The sequence below is a fragment of the Didymella exigua genome (assembly GCF_010094145.1).
Source record: "Didymella exigua CBS 183.55 unplaced genomic scaffold M421scaffold_3, whole genome shotgun sequence".
NCBI lineage: Eukaryota > Fungi > Ascomycota > Dothideomycetes > Pleosporales > Didymellaceae > Didymella > Didymella exigua.
In genome coordinates, this window is record NW_022984777.1 from 1,360,092 (window position 1) to 1,383,179 (window position 23,088).

General features: G+C 57.1%; 11 protein-coding genes across 11 annotated transcripts in view; 4 read left to right on the plus strand and 7 right to left on the minus strand.

The window, feature by feature from the left end:
* M421DRAFT_256535 (uncharacterized protein) overlaps positions 1-2,332 on the minus strand; it is a 3,082-nt gene extending 750 nt beyond the window's left edge. Inside the window, exons 1-2 of the mRNA XM_033588648.1 lie at positions 2,157-2,332; positions 79-2,096 (exon numbers count right to left, since the gene is read on the minus strand). Coding sequence (XP_033453317.1) covers positions 79-2,096; positions 2,157-2,201 — 2,063 coding nt within the window. The 5' untranslated portion in view covers positions 2,202-2,332. The remainder of the gene's footprint in view (positions 1-78; positions 2,097-2,156) is intronic.
* Positions 2,333-2,447: 115 nt separating this feature from the next.
* On the minus strand, positions 2,448-3,890 carry M421DRAFT_416657 (uncharacterized protein). Its single transcript, XM_033591153.1, has one exon. The coding sequence runs from the start codon at positions 3,546-3,548 to the stop codon at positions 2,847-2,849; it is 702 nt and encodes a 233-aa protein (XP_033453318.1). The 5' UTR covers positions 3,549-3,890; the 3' UTR covers positions 2,448-2,846.
* A 121-nt stretch (positions 3,891-4,011) lies between these two features.
* On the minus strand, positions 4,012-6,057 carry M421DRAFT_416658 (IMP-specific 5'-nucleotidase 1). The gene is made up of 8 exons (XM_033591154.1): positions 5,797-6,057; positions 5,767-5,773; positions 5,627-5,651; positions 5,561-5,575; positions 5,358-5,505; positions 4,536-5,281; positions 4,442-4,487; positions 4,012-4,392 (listed from the first exon to the last, which is right to left on the minus strand). Exons 1-8 carry the CDS (start codon positions 5,819-5,821, stop codon positions 4,145-4,147), a joined length of 1,260 nt encoding a protein of 419 aa, XP_033453319.1. The 5' UTR covers positions 5,822-6,057; the 3' UTR covers positions 4,012-4,144.
* A 173-nt stretch (positions 6,058-6,230) lies between these two features.
* M421DRAFT_1633 (uncharacterized protein) lies at positions 6,231-8,291 on the plus strand (the record flags this gene model as incomplete). The annotated part of the gene is made up of 3 exons (XM_033587702.1): positions 6,231-6,526; positions 6,579-7,012; positions 7,063-8,291. 3 exons carry the CDS (start codon positions 6,231-6,233, stop codon positions 8,289-8,291), a joined length of 1,959 nt encoding a protein of 652 aa, XP_033453320.1.
* Positions 8,292-9,408: 1,117 nt separating this feature from the next.
* Positions 9,409-11,821, plus strand: M421DRAFT_1634 (6-phosphofructokinase; the record flags this gene model as incomplete). Its single annotated transcript, XM_033587703.1, has 2 exons — positions 9,409-11,001; positions 11,051-11,821. The coding sequence occupies 2 exons, from the start codon at positions 9,409-9,411 to the stop codon at positions 11,819-11,821; spliced, it is 2,364 nt and encodes a 787-aa protein (XP_033453321.1).
* A 110-nt stretch (positions 11,822-11,931) lies between these two features.
* On the minus strand, positions 11,932-12,804 carry M421DRAFT_53250 (NAD(P)-binding protein; the record flags this gene model as incomplete). Its single annotated transcript, XM_033595094.1, has 2 exons — positions 11,932-12,662; positions 12,756-12,804. 2 exons carry the CDS (start codon positions 12,802-12,804, stop codon positions 11,932-11,934), a joined length of 780 nt encoding a protein of 259 aa, XP_033453322.1.
* Positions 12,805-12,987: 183 nt separating this feature from the next.
* M421DRAFT_53986 (enoyl-acyl-carrier-proteinreductase 1 mitochondrial precursor) lies at positions 12,988-14,217 on the plus strand (the record flags this gene model as incomplete). The annotated part of the gene is made up of 1 exon (XM_033595173.1): positions 12,988-14,217. The coding sequence occupies one exon, from the start codon at positions 12,988-12,990 to the stop codon at positions 14,215-14,217; it is 1,230 nt and encodes a 409-aa protein (XP_033453323.1).
* Positions 14,218-14,364: 147 nt separating this feature from the next.
* M421DRAFT_53458 (uncharacterized protein) lies at positions 14,365-15,829 on the minus strand (the record flags this gene model as incomplete). Its single annotated transcript, XM_033595118.1, has 2 exons — positions 14,365-14,672; positions 14,725-15,829. 2 exons carry the CDS (start codon positions 15,827-15,829, stop codon positions 14,365-14,367), a joined length of 1,413 nt encoding a protein of 470 aa, XP_033453324.1.
* A 1,023-nt stretch (positions 15,830-16,852) lies between these two features.
* On the plus strand, positions 16,853-18,637 carry M421DRAFT_1638 (uncharacterized protein; the record flags this gene model as incomplete). The annotated part of the gene is made up of 5 exons (XM_033587704.1): positions 16,853-16,880; positions 16,934-17,040; positions 17,089-17,353; positions 17,402-17,661; positions 17,711-18,637. The coding sequence occupies 5 exons, from the start codon at positions 16,853-16,855 to the stop codon at positions 18,635-18,637; spliced, it is 1,587 nt and encodes a 528-aa protein (XP_033453325.1).
* A 1,417-nt stretch (positions 18,638-20,054) lies between these two features.
* On the minus strand, positions 20,055-21,211 carry M421DRAFT_98217 (RNA-binding domain-containing protein; the record flags this gene model as incomplete). Its single annotated transcript, XM_033598590.1, has 3 exons — positions 20,055-20,671; positions 20,719-20,824; positions 20,879-21,211. The coding sequence occupies 3 exons, from the start codon at positions 21,209-21,211 to the stop codon at positions 20,055-20,057; spliced, it is 1,056 nt and encodes a 351-aa protein (XP_033453326.1).
* A 79-nt stretch (positions 21,212-21,290) lies between these two features.
* On the minus strand, positions 21,291-22,878 carry M421DRAFT_416663 (glycoside hydrolase family 72 protein). The gene is made up of 4 exons (XM_033591155.1): positions 22,726-22,878; positions 22,549-22,675; positions 22,075-22,499; positions 21,291-22,027 (listed from the first exon to the last, which is right to left on the minus strand). The coding sequence occupies exons 1-4, from the start codon at positions 22,792-22,794 to the stop codon at positions 21,431-21,433; spliced, it is 1,218 nt and encodes a 405-aa protein (XP_033453327.1). The 5' UTR covers positions 22,795-22,878; the 3' UTR covers positions 21,291-21,430.
* Positions 22,879-23,088: the final 210 nt, after the last annotated feature.

A 23,088-nucleotide genomic window follows, 5' to 3' on the forward strand; every position in this document is an offset into this window, starting at 1 on the left:
AGAGAGAGAGAGAGAGAGAGAGAGAGAGAGAAAGAGAGAGAGAGAGGAGGGAGGGAGGAAGGGAGATATGGGGCTTACTCAATATTAACAGCCATCTCGCGCTGCACCATTAATTGCACGCTATCCCCCAGCCCGCTGCGCATGCGGCCGAGTTCCTTCTCCATGCGCTCAATCTGCGCGTCGCTCTGGCTCTTCTGCGTATTCGTGATGTCGCGGAGTTTCTCGAGCTCCTCCTCGGCCTGCGCGACGCGGTGCCCGAGGGCCTCGACCTCTGCAACTTTGTCGTCCATGGCCTCTTTGATCTTGTCGAGCAGGTCGTGGTTGTTCATGTCGGCCTCGAGCGCGGCGTTTCGGCGCTCCGCAATCTCCTTGCGCAGCGTGAGGATGTTGCTCTTGACCGTGCCCTTGAGGTCGAGGTTGAGCAGGTGTGCGGGCGAGTATCCCGTGCTGGGGTCCTGGAGCAGGCGGTCTGCGGGCTCTTGACTTGACTGGCCCATCTGGGAGCCGGAGAAGTTTGGCGCATCGGTGATGGTGAGGACGACTTCGTAGTCCTGGCCCTTTGCGTTGACGGCGGTGGATGGGATGACACCTATTTGGTAGCCCAGGTTGTTGTAGCGCTCGATGATTTGCTCGAGCTCGTCGAGTTTCTTCGAGGCGGCGACTTCTTTCTCGGCCACTTTTCTCTTGGACTCTTCGAGGCGTGCCGAGGTGTTTTGTAGCGCGTTGTCCAGGCGGTCCTTTTCCGCGGCCATGCGGTCAATGTCGTTGATGGTCATGCCGCGGCCGTCGATGATGGCCTGGAGCTCGGCCTGCTCCTTCTCTGCTGCTTCGAGCTCGGCCTCGAGCTCCTCAATGCTGTTCCCTAGGAAGTCGCAGCGGTCTGTGTACTTCTGAACCTTGGCCTCCATGCTCGCGTTGTAGCTCTCGAACTTGACCTTGTCTTTGCCAAGGATCTCGTTCTGCTCCTCGTACTTTGCAATCTTGGGGCCGGCCTTGCTGAGCTCGTCGATCTGCTCCTGGAGTAGTTTGTGCTCTGCCTCGAGCATCTTGACCTCATCGGCATGGTGCGCGTTCCTCTGCTCAAACTTGTTCGCCATGTTCTGGATGTGGGGCTGCATATGGCGGGCTTGTGACTCCTCGTCGTCCTCTCCGTCTTCCTCGTCGTCGGCTGCTAGCCATGTGCTGTATGCGTCTGTGAGGAACTCGAAGATGATGCGGTCGCCGGATACGTCGAAGCCAGCTTCGGCACAAGCGTCGTCGTAGCTGCCCGACTCGTATCTCTGGCACAAGACTACGAGCTGCATCATCCAGTGCAGCAGGCCCAGAAACGTCGGCCAGTTGTTCCCACCAACAGCCGCGATTTGTGATTTCGTGATGGACTTCTGGAAGGGATAGCGGAGCTGCTGGAGGAGTGCCGGGACCTCCTGATCGATCGACTTCAAGAATCTGTAGCTGGGGTCGATCTTGTTGTACAGCCACTGGAACATGTTGTTGAAGTCCTTTTGCGTGGGCGAGGACATGGCCTTGGCCGACAAGACGTGCTTCGACTCCATCTCGAAGTTGTTGTTTGTGAGGAACTGATGCAGTTCGGCCGCCACAGCCTGTCGCGTGCTGGCGTTCTTCAGGTTTCGAGGGTCGGCAGGAAGCGTGGCTGGCATGGGCGCCTGCTGGAAGAAGGACTGCTTGACCCCAGAGCTTCCGCCCGCGTACGAGGCGCGCGCCTTGAAGACGCTGCTGCGGCGCTGTGCGCTCTCCCCAAAATCTGGCCCAGCCGGCGGTGCTGGTGTCTGGAAGAGAGGGGCGCCCGGCGCAAAGCTCTTTCGCCCGCTGCTGGCGCCGCCAAACGCACCCATCGACTGGCGCTGGACCGACGGAAAGCCCTCGGCGAGGTTCGTGCCGGACGACGAGCGCGCAAAAAGCGGCTGGCTCGGTCGCCCCGGCGCGAGCGACATGCGCCCTCCTGACTGCGAGCGCGCGGGGTTGTTGCCGCCGGCAAACTGCGAGCCCTGCATCTGGTGGACAGAGCTTGAGCGCTTCATCGCGGACGAGGGCATTGGGATCGCGGAATTGACGTTGTTGTTCATGGGGCCTAATGTCTGCGCGCAGTATCAGTAGCAGTCGGCGGTGGGGCTTCGGCCCAAACACAACAAACCCACCTGGCGCGGTCGCTGGACCGAGAACATGCCCTGGTCGTGGGCCATGGCAGAGCGAGGACGGTCGCAATGGTGCTGCGACAGGTCTGCCGGCGACTGGATGTGTAGTCGGAAAGCGCGCAAGCCGATTATGTACCGTGGTGGTGTGGCAGGGCTGCTGCAGGCGCCGTATTGACTGTGTTTGTTGACATGGCAGCCGTCTTGTTGTTAGCTGTTAGCGTGGGCGTTGCTGGCCAGCGCGTGCAACCCCTCGTTTGATTGGACCAGCGCCACGCGGTCGTGACGTGTGTCTGCCGCAGAAAACGTCGACCCCCAAGACGACGCAGCACGGTGGTAAAGACATAAGGAATGGTATTTGCAGAGTCTAGCGGCAACGGCCCTCGCGATAACATACAACCCCGAAGCGAACGCTCAAACACAGCCAAGCGCACACACAAGCACCGCTGTCGACAAAGTAATTCCAGCGTCCAAGATCCAATATCAATCCCCAAACCGTGCCAGCCCTCCTGCCGTCGTGCGTCGACCCGGGGTATCGTGTGCTATGCAACAAGCAAGAACAGAGAACGTAATATACTATCCACAATCAATCTCATAAACTCCAGGTCATGTTCCAGAATCGACTATCGTCATGAAGCTCCAATCCATTACACGCACCGCGCATGTATGCGATGCCACCTTGTTTTTGCTGGTGTTCTATTTGATGTTCTTGAACATGTCGTCCGCATCGAAGCTCAGCGTCTTCTCGTTCACCCCAAACGAGTTGAGCTGGGGCAGCGCTGGGGGAGGCGGTCCTCTCTTCACGGGCGGCGTCTGCACCTGCACGGCCGGCACTCTCGACACAGTGGCCGAAGCACCCATTGCGCCGTTCGGAGCTGGCCTCGACAGAGGCACTGCTGCTGATGTGTTCCTGGTCTCCTCTGGCACGCTCCCAAAGTACGAGCTCTTCCTTTTGCTGCCGAACCAGCTACTGCTCTTTTTCCTCGAGAGACTGGGCTGCCCGCTTATGGTAGCAGGCGACCCGGGCCTCTCCTCCGGCTGCAGACTGTCCCTTGATGTGCGGATACCCAAGAACTGTCGCACCGAAGACGGCCGGCGGTTCTGTGAGCCAGGGCTTGTAGGCGACAGACCGCCATCTGCTGCGTCGCTCGTCCGTCCACGGGTCACTGGAGGCTCTGGTGCTACCGAGTCCTCAGATACCTTCCCATTGGGCAAGCCGACTTGTGTTGGTGGAAAGCCGGGTGACTTGGGCGTGGGATGCGATGAGAGAGGTCCCTTGCCCGGTGTGGGAGGGCGAGGCGTCTCGGGCGGCGAGTCGAGCGGTGCGGGAATCGAAGTGCCCTCTGTGAGCGAAAAGTTAATGGGCGCAAGCGTCAATGGCTTGAATTTGGCAGGCATCGCGGCGGTGAGCGGTGGGGTTCTGCTCTCCTCGATAATGCGGATGAATTGCGACTGGATCGAAGCAGCTGCGCGGCGAGAGCGCCACAAAGGGTCAGCGAACGTTGCAGGGCCGCAGACGGGCGTGAGCTCAGGGAGGGCCGGGGCGGAGGAGAGAGACAGGGTTGATGCACGGTGCGAGAACCGTGGTTTGCGCAACACGGGATACAGCGAGGCGTCGGCCAACAGCAGCCCACCTTATACGAGCCGTGTGATTGTGCCGCCTTGGAAAAATATCCCGCAATTGGCACAAAACGACTACGACAGAAGTGACCACGCACAACGGGGCGGCGTGGGAAACGTTGCGAAGGGCCGTGGACAGGCACGAGGCAACTCCAATGCCGGATGCGGAAGTTGCGGCCCATGCCGAGTCAGGTACAGACGGATTGGGGCATGTGCAAACTCCACAAACACGACGCAGGTGTGGCAGGGTCTCGTCAAGACGAACTAGATTCGGTGGATATCTTGTGCACATAAATAGGATACGGTGCTGAGTCTGCCAAACACATGCACTGCCACCCCCGCTCCATCCTTCACAAGAACACCTGCGGACAGCATCATCGTGTCTTGCGCTGGTGCGTCTCGTCCAGTTCAGCGATCTCGTCCAGCAGCTGGCACGTCTCTGTCGGGTTCGCAATCCACGCCGTTGTGCATGCCAGACGCGCCTTGAAGTCATTTGCGCCGGCACTCAGGAACTGGTCTCCAACGTGCAGCGTCTTCGATCCCTCAATCGACCCAAAGATCCTTTGGCACGCCAGAACGCCCCAGCTCTTGTCTCCAATGTCCACGAACACATCATTACCACCTAGTTCGTGCGTCAGTGTATGATCGATGAGACAGTGTGAGCCACAAACCGTTAAAGGCGCAAAATGGCAGTCGCTGTCCAACCTCAGATATGTCCTAGGCGCGTCAGCAGATTTTTTGTATTAGCAGCGACTCGAAACCTACCAAGACTTTCTGCACAATCAACACGGTCTCTTCTAAGGTCTCTCGACAGAACCGCTCGCCGTTCTTCGGTATGACGCCCACGGCTCGCTCTTTCCTGACAATGTCGGCATTCATCCTCATGTTCTTCACTGTATCTCTCAGTGATGCTTCTGCAATGTCAAGGAGCTCTGCAACGTCGGCGTCCGACCACAACAGCATCTCCTTGAGCACCCACTCCTCGCGTGGAACAAATCTCAACAGATCGGCGCTGTTTTCGTCAAACTTGAAGCAGAAGCTGCTCTCGCCACCCATGATCATGAACCCTTGCTTTGACTCGAGCGGCAAGTCGGACTCTTGGATGGCGTGCAACAGCCCGAAAAGACGCCCGTAGTATCGGCTGGCTTCTGTGTAGCCTGCCGCCGTGACGATGCCAATCTTGGACCCTCGCCGCATGAGATGCAGGATTTTGGGGATGATTGGGTTCTCAGGCAGCAAGTTCATCCCATCATCGTACAAGGTGACATCTCCGTCGAAGGTCATAAGCTCAATAGGACCCGTGCGGACGAGGCTCATGATCTGAGCTGTGTTCAAGACAAGGCGTACATCGTTGAAGGAAGGTGGCACAAAGCGCCGGTAGCTGATTGAGCGCCGCTGATCTTGGAATATGAATGCATCGTGAAGAGCTAGCGGCGTGAAAAAATTCGCGACGGTTGGGACCAAGAGCTTGAGCTTTGATCGGTCTGGCTTCCCCAATTTCTGGTGTTCAACTACGAAGTCGGTCAACGCCAATCTTCTCAAAGTGCTCCAAAGATTGACGAGACTGATGAGGTAAGCTAGACTCACTGTGATCGTTGATTATGTCTTCCACATCACGCATGATCTCGGCATATCGACGTTGGGCCACGCTGGCCTGCGGATGGACGGTCTGTGCGTTCTCCTCGAAAACGGCTGTCGGTTGAGAGTGGAGGACAAATGGAACTGCCAGCAGACCCTTGCAAAGAGTCAGCATTCCCATGGCATGGCTGCTGTTTGTCGAGAGATAGTACCTTGATCCATTCAATCTGTGAGAGTAAGCTACTGGAGTCACATCACTTGGATTCGTGCGTACGCACCAATTGATCTCGCCTGTGAGTCTTGGAGTCAAGTCAGAAGTGTTGTCAAGGTGTCAGTGGAGCGGCGGACCTTGAGAGCATCTGTATGTCAACTACGTTAGTGTACCGTCGTTGAAGCTCAGCTTGAAGATGTGAGCGAGGGAGCATGGCAGCTCTAGGGAACGACATACATTCCACGCGGTATCTGGTAGTCATGATGAAGCAGCAGTGGGTGGGAGAACGTTCAGGTGAGAAGAGCGTTGGGCTGTCAATGTGTCCAAGACTCCGACCACAAGCCTGTCGGAGATGGCCGCTAGCGGGGAGGGCAGTCGCACGTGTAACCTGGTACGGTGTGGAAGGAACAATACACTTGGGAACTTAGGTAACCTTCTCCAACTGATGCAGATATACAAGGACCGATGTGCAAACAACTCAAGAGCCAGCCATTGCACATACCCAGATTGGTACAGCGACAATGAGGTGCAGGTGTAGCTTTATCGATAAGAGACGCGACAAGCGGGCGCTACTGATGTGAGCCTCAACCTCTGTGCAAGGGTCCACCTCTATCAAAGCACCGGTCAACAACGTCGCTTTAAAGCAACCGGGTCGCTGGACGGTTCGCATCATGCCTGGACTTGACTCGCTGAAGGACGTGGCATTGCGCCCATGGCCGACGGACAAGGACGACGAATCCAGCAGAGATGTAGTACTACAGAAAATCGAGCAGCTCGCAGCGGAGCGTGGCCATTTGCGCAATATAACAGAGCAGTCGCTACAGGCTGAAATTGACGCCGGGAAAGATGCGCTTGACGACGCGAAAGACAGCTCAGAAGGCGGCGACGAGGAGAAGAAGCCCCTGACGTTCGAGGAGAGGAGGGACGAGATAATCAAGATGCAGTGGGAGATGTCTACTCACCTGGAGTGCGTCTGGGCATAGTCTATCGGCATGTCTTATTTTACTGACATCATGAAGGTTCGCCAGGTTTTCCGCTGCCAATGCGCTCGATCTCATCTCCCTGGTCCTGTCTGCCGACCCGAACAAACGCGCGCCCTCGTCCTTCAGTCAAACATTCCGTACAGAGGGTCTCGACAAAGGGCTTCCTTTCGGGTCTATGGGTCTCGCTAGGGAGGACCATAAATTCGACGTTGTGCGAGCACCTGAGCAGCAGAGAAGAGACGAGCAGCAAAAGAGGCAGGATCTTGTGGCTAAAGCTGCTAGGCTGGAAGCGCTCGATGCTGCGACCGATGAGATTCTGAAGGCGGCGAAGAACTTGGAGAAGGAGGTGCGCAAAGAGACAAAGTATTGGCAGGAGATTGTGTCCATCTCAGACAAGGGTTGGCCCATACACCGAACGCGTTCAGACAAGCTCCCTGCGCCTTTTGCTGTACGCTATGGGTTTCCAGAAGGTACGTGGCTGGCAAGAAGTATCAAAATGTAAGTGCTAACATATTTGCAGCCAGCCCTCACTTCAAAGCCCGTGGCTCCGCGCCGTTGCGAATGGACAACGACGGCGGCATCGTACTCGATCCGAATCTTGCTTTGAAACCGAAAACACTGCGCATAAGAGTCATCGAGGGCGGAGAAATCACCGGATCGTCACAGCGTCCAGTAGAAACCACAGGGGAAGGACTCGCCGTCGAGAAGTCCATTCGGCTGGCAAGAGATTCGCTGCTGGAAGAAGAATTGTTTCACGAGATGGGCTTAGAGACACGGCAGCTACTCCCCTACGGCGTTCGATTACGAGATTCTGTCATCACTGTAGACGCGCCGGGAACGGACACTTCAGTGCGGCAGCTCCTCATCGACTGCATACCTCGCGAAGACAAGATCCCAGAGAGAAAGGACCACACCTACGATTGGCTCGCGCAAGCGACTGCCGAAGCTTTGAGACTCTTGTTGACCCATGAGCATAGCATGCGATTGTACCGTCGTACTCAGCTTCCGCCTCCGTTGACGTCACGGCAACCAGAGAAAAAGTCGCCTCCGCTTTTGCGTACTCTGCTCGCGATGCTTCACCACCTGCATAATGTGGACTCATTGTTCAGCTATCTGAGCACAGTATCGAACACGCTGAGCAGCGCTGGTCTTGAGGCACCGTTAGAGACGAGTCGCGAGGAGTCATTTGTCAGACTGCGTGACAGTCTTGGAAAGTCTATCAACAAGGATCTCTCCGCGACGGATCAGCTCTTGGACATGTTCACGAAACCGCTCACAGGCATAGCCACCTTGACTCTGCCATCAGGTGCGGGCTCGCAAACCGAACAGCTCTTAATCGCGATACGCACCGTCATCGGCGCACCTACATTCGGCACCGAATACAAGCTCACGCTTCCATCGTCGCTCGCGACAGACCTGGGCCTCTCAACGGAGAACAGGTTCCAGACTACGGCGGACATCGTGTCATATCTTGACTGGGTCCTGTCGCTGCACGTAGCGCACCGAGTTCTCAGAAACGAATACACCGATCGGGCAGCTGTCAGAAGTAATGAGGCCAGGGTCACGATTGCCAGCAAGAGCAGCAAAAAGGGGCCCCCTGCAAAACATAATATCACGGTCGAGCTGAGAGAAGGCCTGCTGGCATTGCATCTAAGTAATCCTCAGGAGCCTTCACAGGAATCGCACTCTTGGACTGGTAAGGGCGACGTAGTGCCGCTCAAAGAAAAGGTCCAGAGCTGGGTTGGATGAGCGATGTACCGAATACTATCCTGACCTGGCGATTCCCAGGTCTTCCGTCCTCACACTGGTCGTGGCCGTACTCGCATATGCATGGCTTGCTTTGTGGACCACGTGATGTCTTCCCCTGTTGCGATATGGCAGTCAGTCTTTCAAGCTGTGGAAAAAATCGGATACAAGCCTTCAACACGGGAGGTCTTTAGCGACTGTAAGTTGACAAGGCTTATGGAGAACACGAGAGACAGTACACAGCCAAGAGCACCCCGAATCAAGTGACGACACATCAGCTGAGATTATCGCGACTGCCTTGAATCAACCCATCGAATTGCTTGGTCAAGGTGTCTTGAGGCGCCACTCGTACATGCGAGGATCAAACATGGCTAATCGGCGAGTTGGTGGTTCAGTCCAACCTCGACAAACGAGCACGATGCGCTCTTGGTACCTGATGCTCGCGGCACACTTTCTCGGACCGGATGCGGCCACCCATGGGCTTCATGACTAGCCTGCACGTGTTGTGGGTAGTGCAGCCTGCAACCGTCCAGTCTGCAGTAGAAGTATCGCTAAACTTCAAAGTAGAATGCAGCTACTACAAAAATAACATATTGGGCTTTAATGATGAGTTGTCAACGCACTTGAGCATGCTGTTCATCTCGATTCAACCGCCATGGTGTTGAACTTGATGAGGCTGAAAACACTGAAGAGCCGGCGCGGGTGGAGTCGCCGGTGCCCCCACTTCGAGCTCGCGGTTTTGAGCAACCCACGTCATGCCGCAGCTCGCAGCCACTGAGCAGCAACGCAGATGGGCGCGCGCAACCTTATCATGGGGTCACTGAAGATATATAGTAATTGATTGGACATGTCTGCAATCAAGTTGCTTTGTTTTCCTCAGCTACATCCTGCCACCAACCTTATTTCCTGCTTGTGAAGCTACCCCTCCTGAAGCTCTCTAGACCTCAACACATCCACGAGGACCCGCTTCGGCCTCTCACTTTTCCTGGACACGGCACCTTGACCTCATACCTGACCCACAGTGAAACACCCAGCGTCTACATCATTCCTGTCTCCTCACATTGAGGCTTCACTCGCGACCCACGACCTACGACCTCGCACAACCACCATACACGCACACATGGCACCTGCAAACGTGCCAGCACCCCTCGAGGGTAAGAAGAGGCGAATCGGTGTCATGACCAGCGGAGGAGACGCGCCCGGCATGAACGGAGCAGTGCGAGCTGTCGTCCGCATGGCCATCCACAACGACTGCGAGGCCTTCGCCATCTACGAGGGCTACGATGGGCTCGTCAAGGGCGGCGACATGATCAGGGAGATGCACTGGGAGGACGTGCGAGGCTTCCTCTCCGAGGGCGGCACCCTCATTGGCACAGCGCGCTGCATGGAGTTTATGCAGCGAGACGGCCGCCGGACAGCCGCAAAGAACATGATCATCAAGGGCATCGACGCCCTGATCATCTGCGGCGGTGACGGCTCGCTGACTGGTGCCGACAAGTTCCGCGCCGAGTGGCCCAGCCTGCTGGAGGAGCTTCTCGAGCGCAAAGAGCTCACCAAGGAGCAGGTCGACCCGTTCAGACACCTCAACATCGTCGGTCTCGTCGGCTCCATTGACAACGATCTCTCCATGACCGATGCCACCATCGGTTGCTACACGTCTCTTGCCCGTATCTGCGAGGCCATCGACTCGGTCGACACCACGGCCGTCAGTCACCAGCGTGCGTTCGTTATCGAGGTCATGGGCCGGCACTGCGGCTGGCTCGCTCTTAGTGCTGGTGTGGCCACTGGCGCCGACTTTGTCTTCACGCCTGAGAACCCACCGTACCCCGGCTGGGAGAAGGAGATGCTGAAGCAGGTCAAGAAGCAGAGGGCCATGGGCAAGCGCAAGACCATCGTTGTTGTTGCCGAAGGTGCCATCGACCGCGAGCTGAAGAAGATCACCTGTGAGCAGGTCAAGGATGTCCTTGCGAAGGATGGCGGGCTCGACACGAGAATCACCACACTCGGTCACGTTCAGCGTGGAGGCACGCCCTCTGCCTACGACCGCATGCTCGCCACCCTGCAGGGTGCTGAGGCTGTCAAGGCCGTCCTGGAGGCCACACCTGAGACTCCCAGCCCTGTCATCTGTATCCAGGAGAACAAGATCGTCCGCCGGTCACTCCTGGAAGCGGTTGCGCAGACCAAGGAAGTTGCCGTTGCCATTGAGAACAAGGATTTCGAGCGTGCTATGCAGCTCCGCGATACCGAGTTTGCCGAGCAGTACAAGTCCTACCACATCACCACCGCAGCCAACTTGCCCGAGCTTCGCCTGCCCGAGGAGAAGCGCATGCGTGTCGGCATCATCCACGTTGGCGCACCAGCTGGTGGCATGAACGCTGCCACTCGTGCTGCAGTAGCATACTGCATTGCTCGTGGCCACACACCCGTTGCGCTCCACAATGGGTTCCCTGGTATCATCCGCCACCACTCGGACGAGCCTGTTGGTGCTGTCCGTGACATCAAGTGGGTGGATGCCGAGACGTGGGCCTCGAAGGGTGGCTCTGAGATCGGAACCAACCGTGGACTGCCCAGCGAGGACCTCGAGACGACGGCCTTTGTCTTCAAGAAGTACAACATCCAGTCGTTGTTCGTTGTCGGTGGGTTTGAGGCCTTTACAGCTGTCTCCGAGCTGCGCAAGGCTCGCGAGCATTACAAGGCGTTCAAGATTCCCATCGTAAGCGCTTCTCGCGATGCACTTCAATGTGTCAAACTAACAGCTACAGGTCATCGTTCCCGCCACCATCTCTAACAACGTCCCTGGAACCGAGTACTCGATCGGCTCGGACACGTGTCTGAACGCGCTCATCCAGTACGCCGATGCCTGCCGTCAATCCGCGTCTGCGTCACGTCGCCGTGTCTTCGTAATCGAGACCCAGGGTGGTGAATCTGGGTACATTGCTACCGTCGCGGGACTCTCCATCGGCGCGCTCGCCGTGTACACACCCGAGGACGGCATCAACCTCAAGATGCTGGACCGCGACATCGACCACCTGGCGGCCGTGTTCAGAAAGGACAAGGGCATCTCGCGGTCCGGAAAGGTGATCCTCGTCAACGAGAAGGCCAGCAAGACGTACTCTGTGCAGACGATTGCGCAGATGATCGCAGAGGCCGGCAAGGGCAAGTTCGAGTCCCGCCACGGCGTGCCGGGTCACTTCCAGCAGGGCACGACGCCGTCGCCGATGGACCGCGTGCGCGCCGTCCGGTTCGCGACCAAGGCCATGCAGCACCTCGAGGAGTTCATCGGGCAGGACGCCGACGAGATCGACGAAGATCCCATGAGCGTCAGCGTCGTCGGCATCAAGGGCAGCAAGCTGCTGTTTTCTCCCATGGAGCAGGTCGAGAAGAAGGAGACGGAGTGGCACCGCAGACGCCCCAAGCACGAGTTCTGGATGGCCCTCAAGGAGACGGTCGATACGCTATCTGGGCGGCCCCAAGCGCCCAAGAACCCTACGCCTATTGATACCCTGGCTGGCAGGCCGAGCAGCAGCGGTTGAGCGTTGTGGTTGGATTGTTAGAAGCGTATGCACTTGTGATAGTATGTGTTGAATGACATGCATTTCTATATCTATCCTCTATCCTCGCCATATTCGCACCCACACGCGCCCTACAAATCCGTCCTGTACCCCCTCAAGCTCTCATCATCCCAGCTCAGAAACTTGCCGCTCAACGCCCTCTCTCCCCTCAGCGCCAGATTCGCAATCACACCACCAGGCTGCTCAGGCCGCACTAGCTTCCCCTCGCTATGCAAGCCGTGGAACTTGGCCTGGTCGCTCGCACTCATGGCATTCTTATGCTCCTCGCGAATCGCGCGCTGCATCTCCGTATCCACAACACCCGGCCTTACACTCACACTAACAACATCAGCCTCCTCGACGCCCAGGCTGGCAACAACGTGGTTCAGCACTGCCTTCCCCGAGCCGTACGCAGCCCAGCCCTGGTACGCACCCGTCGCAGCACCACTACTCGTCACCACGACACGACCCCGCGTTTCCCGCAGCGAGGGCAGTGCGGCGCGTATCAGGTCCACAGCGCTGAACACATTCGTCGCGTACGCATCGCGCCACTGCTCGGCCGTGGTGTCGCCCACCTTCGCCACGGGGTCGAGTGAGCCGTGGTTGATGATGATGCTGTCCAGACGCCCAAACCGGGTGTGTGCGGCGCGCACCAGCGACGCGCCAAAGGAAGGCGAGGATGCGTCGCTGGCGAGAATCTCGACGCGGGATGCGCCGTATTTGGTCTGCAGGTCTTGCAGGGCTGAGGCGGTCCGTGCTGTGACGACGACTTTGTGCTGGGCGGGCTGCGAGAGGATGTGGTGTGCTATTGTGAGGCCGATTCCTGGGGGGGAGGGGGTTAGTGGGGCGGGGGGTGCTGTGAGGGCGTGGTTGTTGTGCTGGGGTGGAGGCGTGGATGTTGGCGGCGTCGACTTACCTCGTGAGGCGCCGGTGAGGATGATGACCATCTCTTCCGCTGCACTCATCTTGACTTTTGTGTGTTGCGGGGGAATGCCAATGGGTCAGTGGTTAGATTCTGAGGGGTGAAGCTCGAAGCTCCCCACTATCAGATGCCGCGGCTCACGCACGTCATAGCTCTGACGTCTTGTTGCTGGATGCCAAGAGCGCCAAACATTTCTCCAGACACGACATTGCGCTTTCTGGCATCAATGGCTTCGAGACTGCTCTCTCCTGCGCCGGCGATGGCGCGGACATGCGCGCGGAGCTCTCGCTTCGCTGCACGGCTCGCAATCGCACCGCTCGCACCGCTTGCACAGCGACGCAGCATCTCAGCGTACGGCTACGAGCAGGCCAAAGCCCTCACATTCTCCGAGTATGGCGAGCCGCCGTCTGTCCTCGCGCTCCACGGGCACTCGATCTCGCCGCCCCACGGCGACAGGATGACGCTCCGCTTCCTCGCCTCGCCCATCAATCCGGCCGACATCAACCAGATCCAGGGCGTGTACCCGTCGAAGCCGACCTTCACCACGGACCTGGGCACGCCGCATCCCATCGCCGTCGCGGGCAACGAAGGCGTGGCCGAGGTCACGGCGCTCGGCGACGGGGCGAAGAGCGCGGGCTTCAAAAGGGGCGACTGGGTCTTCATCAAGGCGCCCGGCTTCGGCACGTGGCGCACCCACGCGTCCGCAACAGTCGCCCAGGTCGTCAAGCTCGAGGAGTCGATGCGCGAGGGCATCTCCGCCCTGCAGGCCGGCACCGTAAGCGTCAACCCGTGCACGGCGCACCGCATGCTGCGCGCCTTCACGCCCCTGCAGCCCGGCGAGTGGTTCGTCCAGAACGGGGCCAACTCGGGCGTGGGCCGCGCCGCGATCCAGCTCGGCCGCAAATGGGGCCTGAAGAGCCTGAATGTCGTCCGCGGGCGGGACTCGGACGCCGCAGACGCAAAGCTGAAAGCCGACCTGACCGCGCTGGGCGCAGACGTCGTCCTGACCGACGCGGAGCTGCAGGCACCGGGCCTCCGCGACCGGGTCAAGGAGTGGACAAACGGCGGCGGCGAGCGCATCGGACTGGCGCTGAACTGCGTCAACGGTAAGCCTGCGGTCGCCATGGCGAAGCTGCTCTCGCCGTCTGCGCACTTTGTCACTTACGGCGCCATGTCCAAGCAGCCGCTGACCATACCCGCGTCGATGCTGATCTTCAAGGATATCCATTTCCACGGCTTCTGGGTCAGTCGGTGGGCCGAGCAGAATCCCGCCGAGAAGCTGGAGGCTGTGGCTGAGGTGCTGGAATTGACGCGCAGCGGCGAGTTCAAGGATACGCCGTTTGATCAGATCACGTGGAGCCATGACACAGGGGGGGACGAGCTGATTGCCAAGGTCAAGGGGACGCTGGAGGGGTATCGCGAGGGGAAGGGTGTGTTTGTGTTTGGCGAGACGTGATCTCAGCAGGTGTGTGTGCATGTATTCACTCGTGTCGAGTATGCGCCGTTCATTACTTCCATCACCGTCGTCAAACCCGGGTATACGCAACGAAAAAAGAGTAATTTAAACCAACACACACAGCCAGTCCCGCTACTTGTCCTCCCGCTACTTCTCCTCCCGCGCCGTGCCAGGCTCAGGCAGCTGCGAGACGTCAGGTAAATCAGCCACCGTCGCCTTGTCCTCCTCCTTGTGGTCCGCGATGATCGTCGGCGCTGCGGGCTCGCCTGCTACCCTGGGCACGGGTTCGGATGAGGCTTTGGTCTTCTGTCTCTTGTGGTCGCCGAACACCGAGTCGTCGTCGCTGGCGACTGCGCTCGAGGACCCGGACGTCTCGGTCTCGGCCGCGCGCCGTTGCTGCTCCAGACGCACTTCGCGGCCGCGCTTGTGGCAGTACCAGAACACGAAGAGGAGGACTGCAGGGGGTCAGCTGCTGTCTCGATGATGGACGATCGGGGGTACACATACTCATCACTGCCAGGCTCATGATCAGGTTTGTTCCCGTGGCCAGCGCGGGGAATCTGAATTTCAAAAAGTTCACGATGCTCCTCAGCGCTGTTGCGACCGCACCCTGCGCCGAGACTAGTTGTTTGAGACTGGGGATCTTGGGCACGCCTGGGATTCTGCTCTTCTTGCTCTTGCTGCCCTCGCCACCGGCTTTCTGCTTGCCGTCGAATCCCGGCTTCTCTGCGCTCGCGGCGAGCAGCTCGGGACCCAGCGCGGCCGTCATCTTGGCGGGCAGGCTCTTGACAAAGTTCTGCAGGAAGGGGGGGAGGCCGCCGTACATTTTCTTCAGCTGCGTGTCGTAGTCGGTGAAGAGCTTCTCGAGGTCGTCGTACGCGTGGGGCGCGCCGTTGACGACGTCTTTGAGGACGAGAGTGAACTTTTGCAGGAGCTCTTCCGACTCTTTGCTGAAGGAAAACACGCGGTTGTTGACGGCCGACATGTTCAGCTCTTCGAGGATCTTGCTGAGGTCCTGCGTTTCCTTGTCCACCTCTGCTTCCTCTGCCGACTTTGTCTTTTCCGCGGCTGCGAGGAGGTTGTCGGCGAGCTCGTTACGCTCGGCCTCTGTGACCTTTGCTTTGCCCTTCTTGTCCTTCGTTGCAGTGTCCGTCGCGCTCTCAGGCTTGTCGGCCTTCTTGCCGAACTTTGGGACGGAAAAGTTGCTGAAGTATGATGCGAATGCCTTCTTCTCTGGTGGGCTCTTTGGAAGCGCAATCTTGTCAGCGCCATCCATCAAAGCCGCCTGTGCGTCTTTGCCAACCTTTTGCTGTCCACTGTCGTCTATGACTACGGCGGGACGGCCAGGAAGCGGTGGCGGAGTGCCCTCAGGCTCGGATGCGATTGCTGCAAGTCTTTCAAGGAACTTCTCGTCTTCCTCGTCTAGAACAGGCTCGGCGCCAGTCTCGTCAGCCGGTTCGCTGATCGCCGGCGCAGGCGGCGGTGAAGGGACCGGCCCTGTGGGCTTGGCTGCCCCCTCTGTGCCTGGCGCATTATATACGACGGTGTCTCTGAAGTTGGCGGGATCATTCTGCTTCGCCTTTGGTCGCAGTTTTTGCAGGTAGGAGGCCATATTAGTAATGTCTGTGCCTTGCAGCTGTTTGCGGGGCTTGATGCAAGTAGGTATCGACTGGGGAAATGTACGGATTTGTCCAGGACTGACGTCTATTAAAGATCTGGACAGCAGCTCAGCCACCCTGCAGGCGATCTTCTTCACACGGCGATCGACACGCGGTAAGCATGTCGTGTGGCCCTGTTGCGAGTCTGGTCGCGCGCCCAAGAACGCCTACGTCATTGGCAGGGGTCCTTAGCTCCAGTGTTGGCGCGCGCATGTGAAGCAACGACAGTCCAACGCCACTGCACTACACGCGCAGCCTCGACTTCGTAACAAACGCCAAATGTAGCTAACTGCGGTATTGGTCGATTGGCCAATGGGTCTCTACTGTCATTTGACTACTTTGCATCCTCACGTCTTCTCACTGCGCTTCACTATGACCCCTCTATTGTAAGCGCAAGAGATGGATTCTGCGAGGTCTGTTGGTTTCGTCCAGATCTCAGCTTCGCATGAATTACATGATGCCGGCAAAACCGGTGTTTCTGGCGTTGCAGGCGGCCTTAAGATCCGACTTTGACACTGGGGATGATCGATTGAATCAATCCCCTGCGTCGCTTTAGAAGCGGGAAGGCAAGCAAGATGGTAATCCTAGCCGTGTTCTATTTGCAACAGATTGCTTCCCAAGATCTGACTCTGACCCCGAGATAACCAACTCGAGCTGCTGACTTCTCCGATACTGCAATTCTCACTTGTGTCCTTCACTTGTCATCATTCGCTGATCTGTACCTACCTTCTGGGCTTGTGGGCTATCGCAGCCAGACCCAGAGGCAGCAATATAGATTCGGCAGCAGCGTTTGTTTCTGCCAGCGTTCTGAAGAATCCAGCGCTCTCTCACCTGCACCTTTCGCGTTTGTTGGCTCACTCGACAGTATTTCACATACTCGGCAAGTGGCTTTATAGCCCCCAATTCACAACGTGAACAGCTCCACACCATCTACACACTTTTTTGAACAACTCAACTGCCTAGAATTTGCCGTAGACATGGCCGACTCTGGTCTTACCTTCGACAGTAAGTCTTCTTGTGTTGGCCCCAAACAACCATGGCATTGACGTAGATTACAGATGCCGAGCCCATTGATGACATGGACTTCAACGATGCTCTTCAAACAGCTTCCAACGACGATCCCGACGACGACGTCTACGGCTCTAGCTTGTTGGCAGCGCACCATGTGAGCAGGCCATTTCCCATCCTGAGAGCATTCACTGACGAACAACAGGACCAATTCAGGCTTGATAGCTCCGATAACGATGAATTTGAAGTTGATGAGGACGATGATGACGAGACTGGCGACTACTACGACACCGCTGTTGGGAAGAAGCGCAAGCGTGTCCGCTTCGAGGCTCCTGACACCGATCAGAACCACTCCAAGTTGACCGGCGTGCGTATCAAGGCTGAAGGTAGCGAGTCCTTCCTTCTCGACGAAGACACCAATCCGCTGGCTCACCACACAAGCTCTCGAGTATTCGGCACGTTCGGCCGCCGTAAGTTCACGCCTCTGAAGCTTCTCACAGTATTTTGACTACCTGTAGGCGGTCGGGAGAAGGGGGAAAGCCTCCCAGCTTATCACAAGCGCGTGTCCGCTACCCTTGACTCTGACGATGAGCTCATGCTCGACATGCGCGAAAAGGGCTTCAGTGATCGCCAGATATCCGAGAAGCTCGCAAAGGATGGCCGCGTTCGCTACGACCAGAAGTCCATCTCTACCCGCATCATGCGCATTCGCCTAGCTCAGGCTGAGAACTTCGATTTCCTCCTGCGAGAAGGCTACAAAGAGTGGGGGTTTGAGGATGTGAGTCCATCACAATCCTGCTGCCGAACCAGCCACTGACTGCCTCAAGGACCAACATCTTGCTCAAGCCTACGCCCTGGCCGACATCGAGATCAGCTACGAGATTGAGCGCATCCGCGCCTGGCGATTCCGCAAAGTCTCCGAGTACATGCGCCGCCTCGATACAGACTCCCATTTCAGCGCCAACGCCTGTCGTGTTCGCTATGGTCAGCTCATATCCGGCACTGCGCGCATCCCATGCGAGGTAGATGACGATCCAGACACCCGCCGCGAAGAGCTCGAAGTCTTCCGCCTATCACGCGCAGTAGAGCGAGAGAAGGAGATCGCCGAGAAGGAAACCCGCGAATCCCTAGAGAAGCGCGTAAAGGACGCAGTCAAGATCAAGAATGCTCAGAAGGCTGAGGAGATTGCCAACCGGCGTGCAGCGAAAGAGCAGGAGAAGGCCGACCGAGCATTGCAGCGCGCCGCCCAGGCACAGCTTCGCATGCAAAAGGCGACTGAGAACCAGAAGGCTAAGACTGAGCGTAATGCGCAGATCAAGAAGGCCGCTGCGACATCTAAGAAGCGTGGAAAGAGGGCAAAGATCGATGCAGACATAGATGCTCCGGCGAAAGCAACAGCATCCAAAGCCAAGTCCTCGAAGGTTCCGAAGGATGAGTCTGAGACCGCTGATCCGCGCTCTTACCTCGACATGACCGACCTCACTAAGCTTTGCGCCAAACGTGGTCTTCCCACCGACAGGACCAAGAAGGAACTCGTCTCTTCCCTCGTCGACGCCGATATGGAGTGGAACCACGAGCAGCTCAAGAAGATGTGTAAGGCCAAGGGTCTCAATATGGGTGGCACTAAGACTGTCATGTTTTACCAGCTTGCTCTCAGGGCGGCACAGAGCTACCCCAGCTTCGAGGCAGGCATGCGAGTGGCAGAAGAGGACAAGGATCAGGGTGGTGACGAGATGATTGTAGACGCCGAGTAGGGCCGTGTGTCTACTTGGACGTCGATCAATTGACTTGTAGGCGGTTTGAAAGCGTGTGGGATGGTCAGTGGTGGGCCATGGGGCTTTGAAGCCGTCGGGGTGGAGTCAAATGAGAGTTCGCGCACGTGCAAGGACATATTGATGGCAGGCATATGTATCGGAGACTCTTTCGACATGGCAGGAAGATACGAGTTGCTTTTTTCTAGTGCAAAGAATGTCAGTTTTCAAGATTGTATTCTTCAACACGAAATATGAGGTGCCATGTCGGTGTCTTGAATTGTCTAGAAGACTCCTAGACGATCTACGTTCTGTTCACTCCGTTTCACCTCTTGTTCAACGCGCGGCGGGGGTTGAAACGCAACAGCTTCAACATCTGAGGATATACTGACTGCCTCCAGGATCTCATATAGCATGACGGCTTTCTCAATACCCACGTATTCGTTCCGGAGGAAGTCAAGACTCAGTCTCCAGCACACTCCGGAACGAAAAGTTCAAAATGCCCATCGCTCCGCTACAGAAGACAGCTCCACCCTTCTCCCGGACACGAATCTTACCCACCCTCACCCTCGTTGCCGTCGCCTTCCTTGCCTTCGCCTATCCCCCGTTGCCGCCCCGCGCTCTCACAACGTCTGCTAGTCTCGCCCACAGAACAACTTTCAAAGCCGGACTCTTGAGAATATGCGATCATGCTTCTCGACCCGATGCTTCCAGATGATACTGGGTTGTCGGTTTAGCCGCGAGGTTGCGGAAAGAAGAACGAGACCAGGAGGGCGATGATGGCTCCGTACGCCACACCACACGCGATGTGGACGCACATCGTTTCTTCCCAGCCCATGCCGCGCACGAGCATGTAGTCGTCGAACTGTCCGTGGAACGCATTTACCTGGCATTACGATGATGGCGTCTGCGCTCGGCGAGTAGATCCGCGATAATACACTCAGTCCAGGGGCAGAAAAAGCGGTGGTGCGGAAACACATCGGCGGCGATATATCAGCAGCAAGCATCGACATTGGCCGTTTGAATTGCTATCTTCCGCGGCGTCCAAGGTCAGGTCCGAAAGGCGGTTTGTGCAATCTCCACTCGGACAGCGTGCTGAGAGCGACGCAGGTCAGAACGACGATCACGGCGGTTTGAACACACCGCCATTCGGACTTGCGTTGGTAGACACGATGATCGGGGTCTGGGCTGACAACGCTTGACTTGGTAAACTTGCGCCGGAGCCTGTTGCCCGGAACAGTGCCTCGTCTGAGTTTTGTAGCCAGCCTGTTCCCACTGTGTGTGTCCAACGCTTCCTCGAATTACACCGGGGTGACCCGTCATTACGATAGTGTTCATCAGGACCAGGGTAGTGATATGGACGAGAGTGCCGCTTCCATTTTGTGAAGTGCCAGCGCGTGACCAGTTGGAATAATGGATGCTACCTGCGATCTCTGCTCCTGCTTCGTGACCGTGGGCTGTCGTAGGAATCATAGCTTGGGCTCCTCCTCCCACCGCCACCGCCACCACCGCCGCCGCCTCTTCCTCCTCTTCTAGGCGGCGAGTCTCTCCTACCATAGCTACCTCCGCCGCCTCGTCTGCGCGGTGGTGTCCGTGAGAGTGACCGGCTGTACGATGATCGTGACATGCTTCTGCGCGGACTCCTGCTCCTAGATCTCGAGTAGGAGCGTGGTCTGTATCCAAAGTCGCCGCCGCCGCCGCGACCTCCTCTCCCTCTTCCTCTGCCTCTTCCTCGCCATCCTCCTCGTGGTGAAGGTGATCGTCCGCGACCCCTACCGCCTCCGTAGCCGCCCATCGGCGGAGGCCTGTATGCGCCTGGCGGCCCTCCACCTGCATATCCGTCGTGGTCGTCTGGGAAGCGTGGTGGTGGGCCTCCTCGCCTGGGAGGCGGTGTCTGTGAGAAGCGCCGGCGTGGGAGAACGAGCGAGACCTGGATCTTTGCGCCGTCTAGTTGTGCTTCGTGCATTTTTGCAATTGCGCGCTCGGCGTCGTCGATCTCCTCGTACATGATGTAGGCGGTTCCACGGTTCACATTGACTTGCCGAATTAGCACAACTTTGTGGATGGGACTGAGTTGTACTTACAGACTGGGTTCATAGGCATCCTCAAGTCCTTGATCGTCCCATATTTCCCGAATATTTCGCGAATGTGATCCTCTTTGACGTTCCTTGTTAATGCCTCCACTACGATCTGCGCGAATAATCAGCATTTGTATGCGAGGCTGTTGCTGCCTAATCCCCTCACCTTTGCACTCCTCGGCGCTGGCGACCCATCCCTTGGTGTTGGGCTTCGAGTATAAGATCTCCCTCTTCCACCTGGTGACTTTGTCCGCGATCGCGACCTTGATCTTGACCTTTTGTCTGGCGTACGGCTTCTGCGCCCATTCCGTCCAGGAGTCGGGGACCGTGTGCGCGAACGAGACCGTGACAGAAGACGAGGTGATTTTGAATCAGGAGGCGATCGCGATTGCGCTGAAAGAGAGCGCCTGGGTGAGCGTGTGTGCGAACGATCGCGCGGGCTTTGAGAACGCGTTCGTGACCGCGACCGATCCATTGGAGACGGCGAGCGCGATGGCATTGTAATCGAGTTAGTATCTGGGTGGCTTGATTTGCAAGATTTTGGAAAAACGGTTCACCGACTGGTCGGGCTATAAAATCAAGAATGTGGAGGTAGATTGAATCTCTTTGAAGCTTGGAGCTCGCCGAATGATCGTCAGAGAGCTTGAAGACTAGCGGCGCGCACGGGCCGTTCTACTACCTTCGTACACCACGAAACCTCGCTGCCGCTTAGCCAACCCTACATAACATATAGCAGACCTCTTCCATTGACCAAGTCTTCAGTTTCCACCCAATCCACGACAGTATCAGGAATCTGGTTTTCCGGCTCCCAAGGCCAATTCATCTGCGAAACATCGACACTTCCTCTCTCAGTGGCCTCGCGTTCCATGATGTCGCCTTCCCAATCGTGTTCGATGTGTCTAGTCGCGTCCAATTTGGCCTTGAAGTTCACAAAGTCATGGTAGATCGACAGTGGACCTCGCTCCGTCTGCCGCTTTTCCGCTGTCTTCTCTGGATCATCTGCTCGAGCGAGTGGTGTCTCATCATCTTGCTCTACAGCCCAGGCCGGAGTTGTGCGAGGTTGTTCTTGATTGACGAGCTCAACTAAGCCGTAGCCGTTCGAGCTTTCCCAGAAGTCGTACGCACAGCCTCCGGAGAACACTTGGCTCATCTGTGGAGAGTACAGGGCTGCTGTCTCTTCAAACTGACGTGGCTGTATGTTCACGCCATACTCGGACATGATGATAGGTAGAGCGGCGCTCTGCAGACGAGCGACCAGTCGCTCGTAGCCGGATATCTGGTAGTTTGAAAGCCCTGCCCACATATAGCAGTTGCACTGGAAAGGGTCAGCCTACGGGTGTTGAGAGCGAACGTAGTACTGACCGTCCAGAAATCAATTGAGCTTGCTGGGTCACCCCAGGAGAGGAAGTTGAGCACTGTCGTGTCCAATTGATCGGCGTCAGCGGCGGTGTAGCCGATGGGAAGAATCCTCTGGCCGTTAGCTTCGTTGTGTATCTTCATGTATCGCTTGAGATCCCTGACTACCGCCTTGATGACCGGAGCCGCTCTCTGAGTACTTGGGCTATTGGTCACACTATTGCCCGCAAGAAGACCCAACGTGTTTGGGTATTGCGACATGACGTCAACGGTCTGGAAGTACTCTGTCACTGACGGTCGGTGGTACGACTGGTACGGCTCCGTTCGATTGATACTGCTGAAGGGAGTAGCGACTGATGTGAAGACATAGATCCCGGCTTGCTCAAGCAACTTCATGGCCTGACCGTGCCTCTTGGTATTGTCGACCGTGTCTTTCACTATCAGCTTCACAGCGTTCGGGAAAAAGGCATGGCTACGAACAAATGAACAGAGTATTCAATCCCAGCTCTTTGAAAAGTTCGACATCGTGCTTCAGCTGCGGTAGACATGTGTCTGAGATTGGATCTTGCGCGTCTGGGACCTGGTATGTAACTCCCCGAACAAAGAACTGCGTTTCAATCAGCATTTGAAAGCACTTGAAAGATCCAGAAAATTGACCCGCTCGTCCCCTCTCCAGAGATATCGTCCGCGAACTGTGATTGGAACAGAAGCTGGAGGGTTAGCCATGTTGATGCTGAAACAAATGTAGCAGAACACTTCTGGGAGTTCAAGGCTGGAATTTCAAGAGTTTTATTGGAGAATTGTCCAAGTGGTGGACTGTTGCCTTTTACTCAGAATCAAGTGTCGGGCGTCCAAGTGGCGGCCTCTTCGAGTGGATCAAGACCTGAACCCTTGCGTGACAGTTGTGGAAGCTGCGGAATGGCACAAGGCTGAGGCAGAAGGACTGTGAGACGTCTCATTCGATAGGCAGCTTCACGATGGTGCAATCACAATAATCGCAGTAGGCAGTCAGTATCGCAT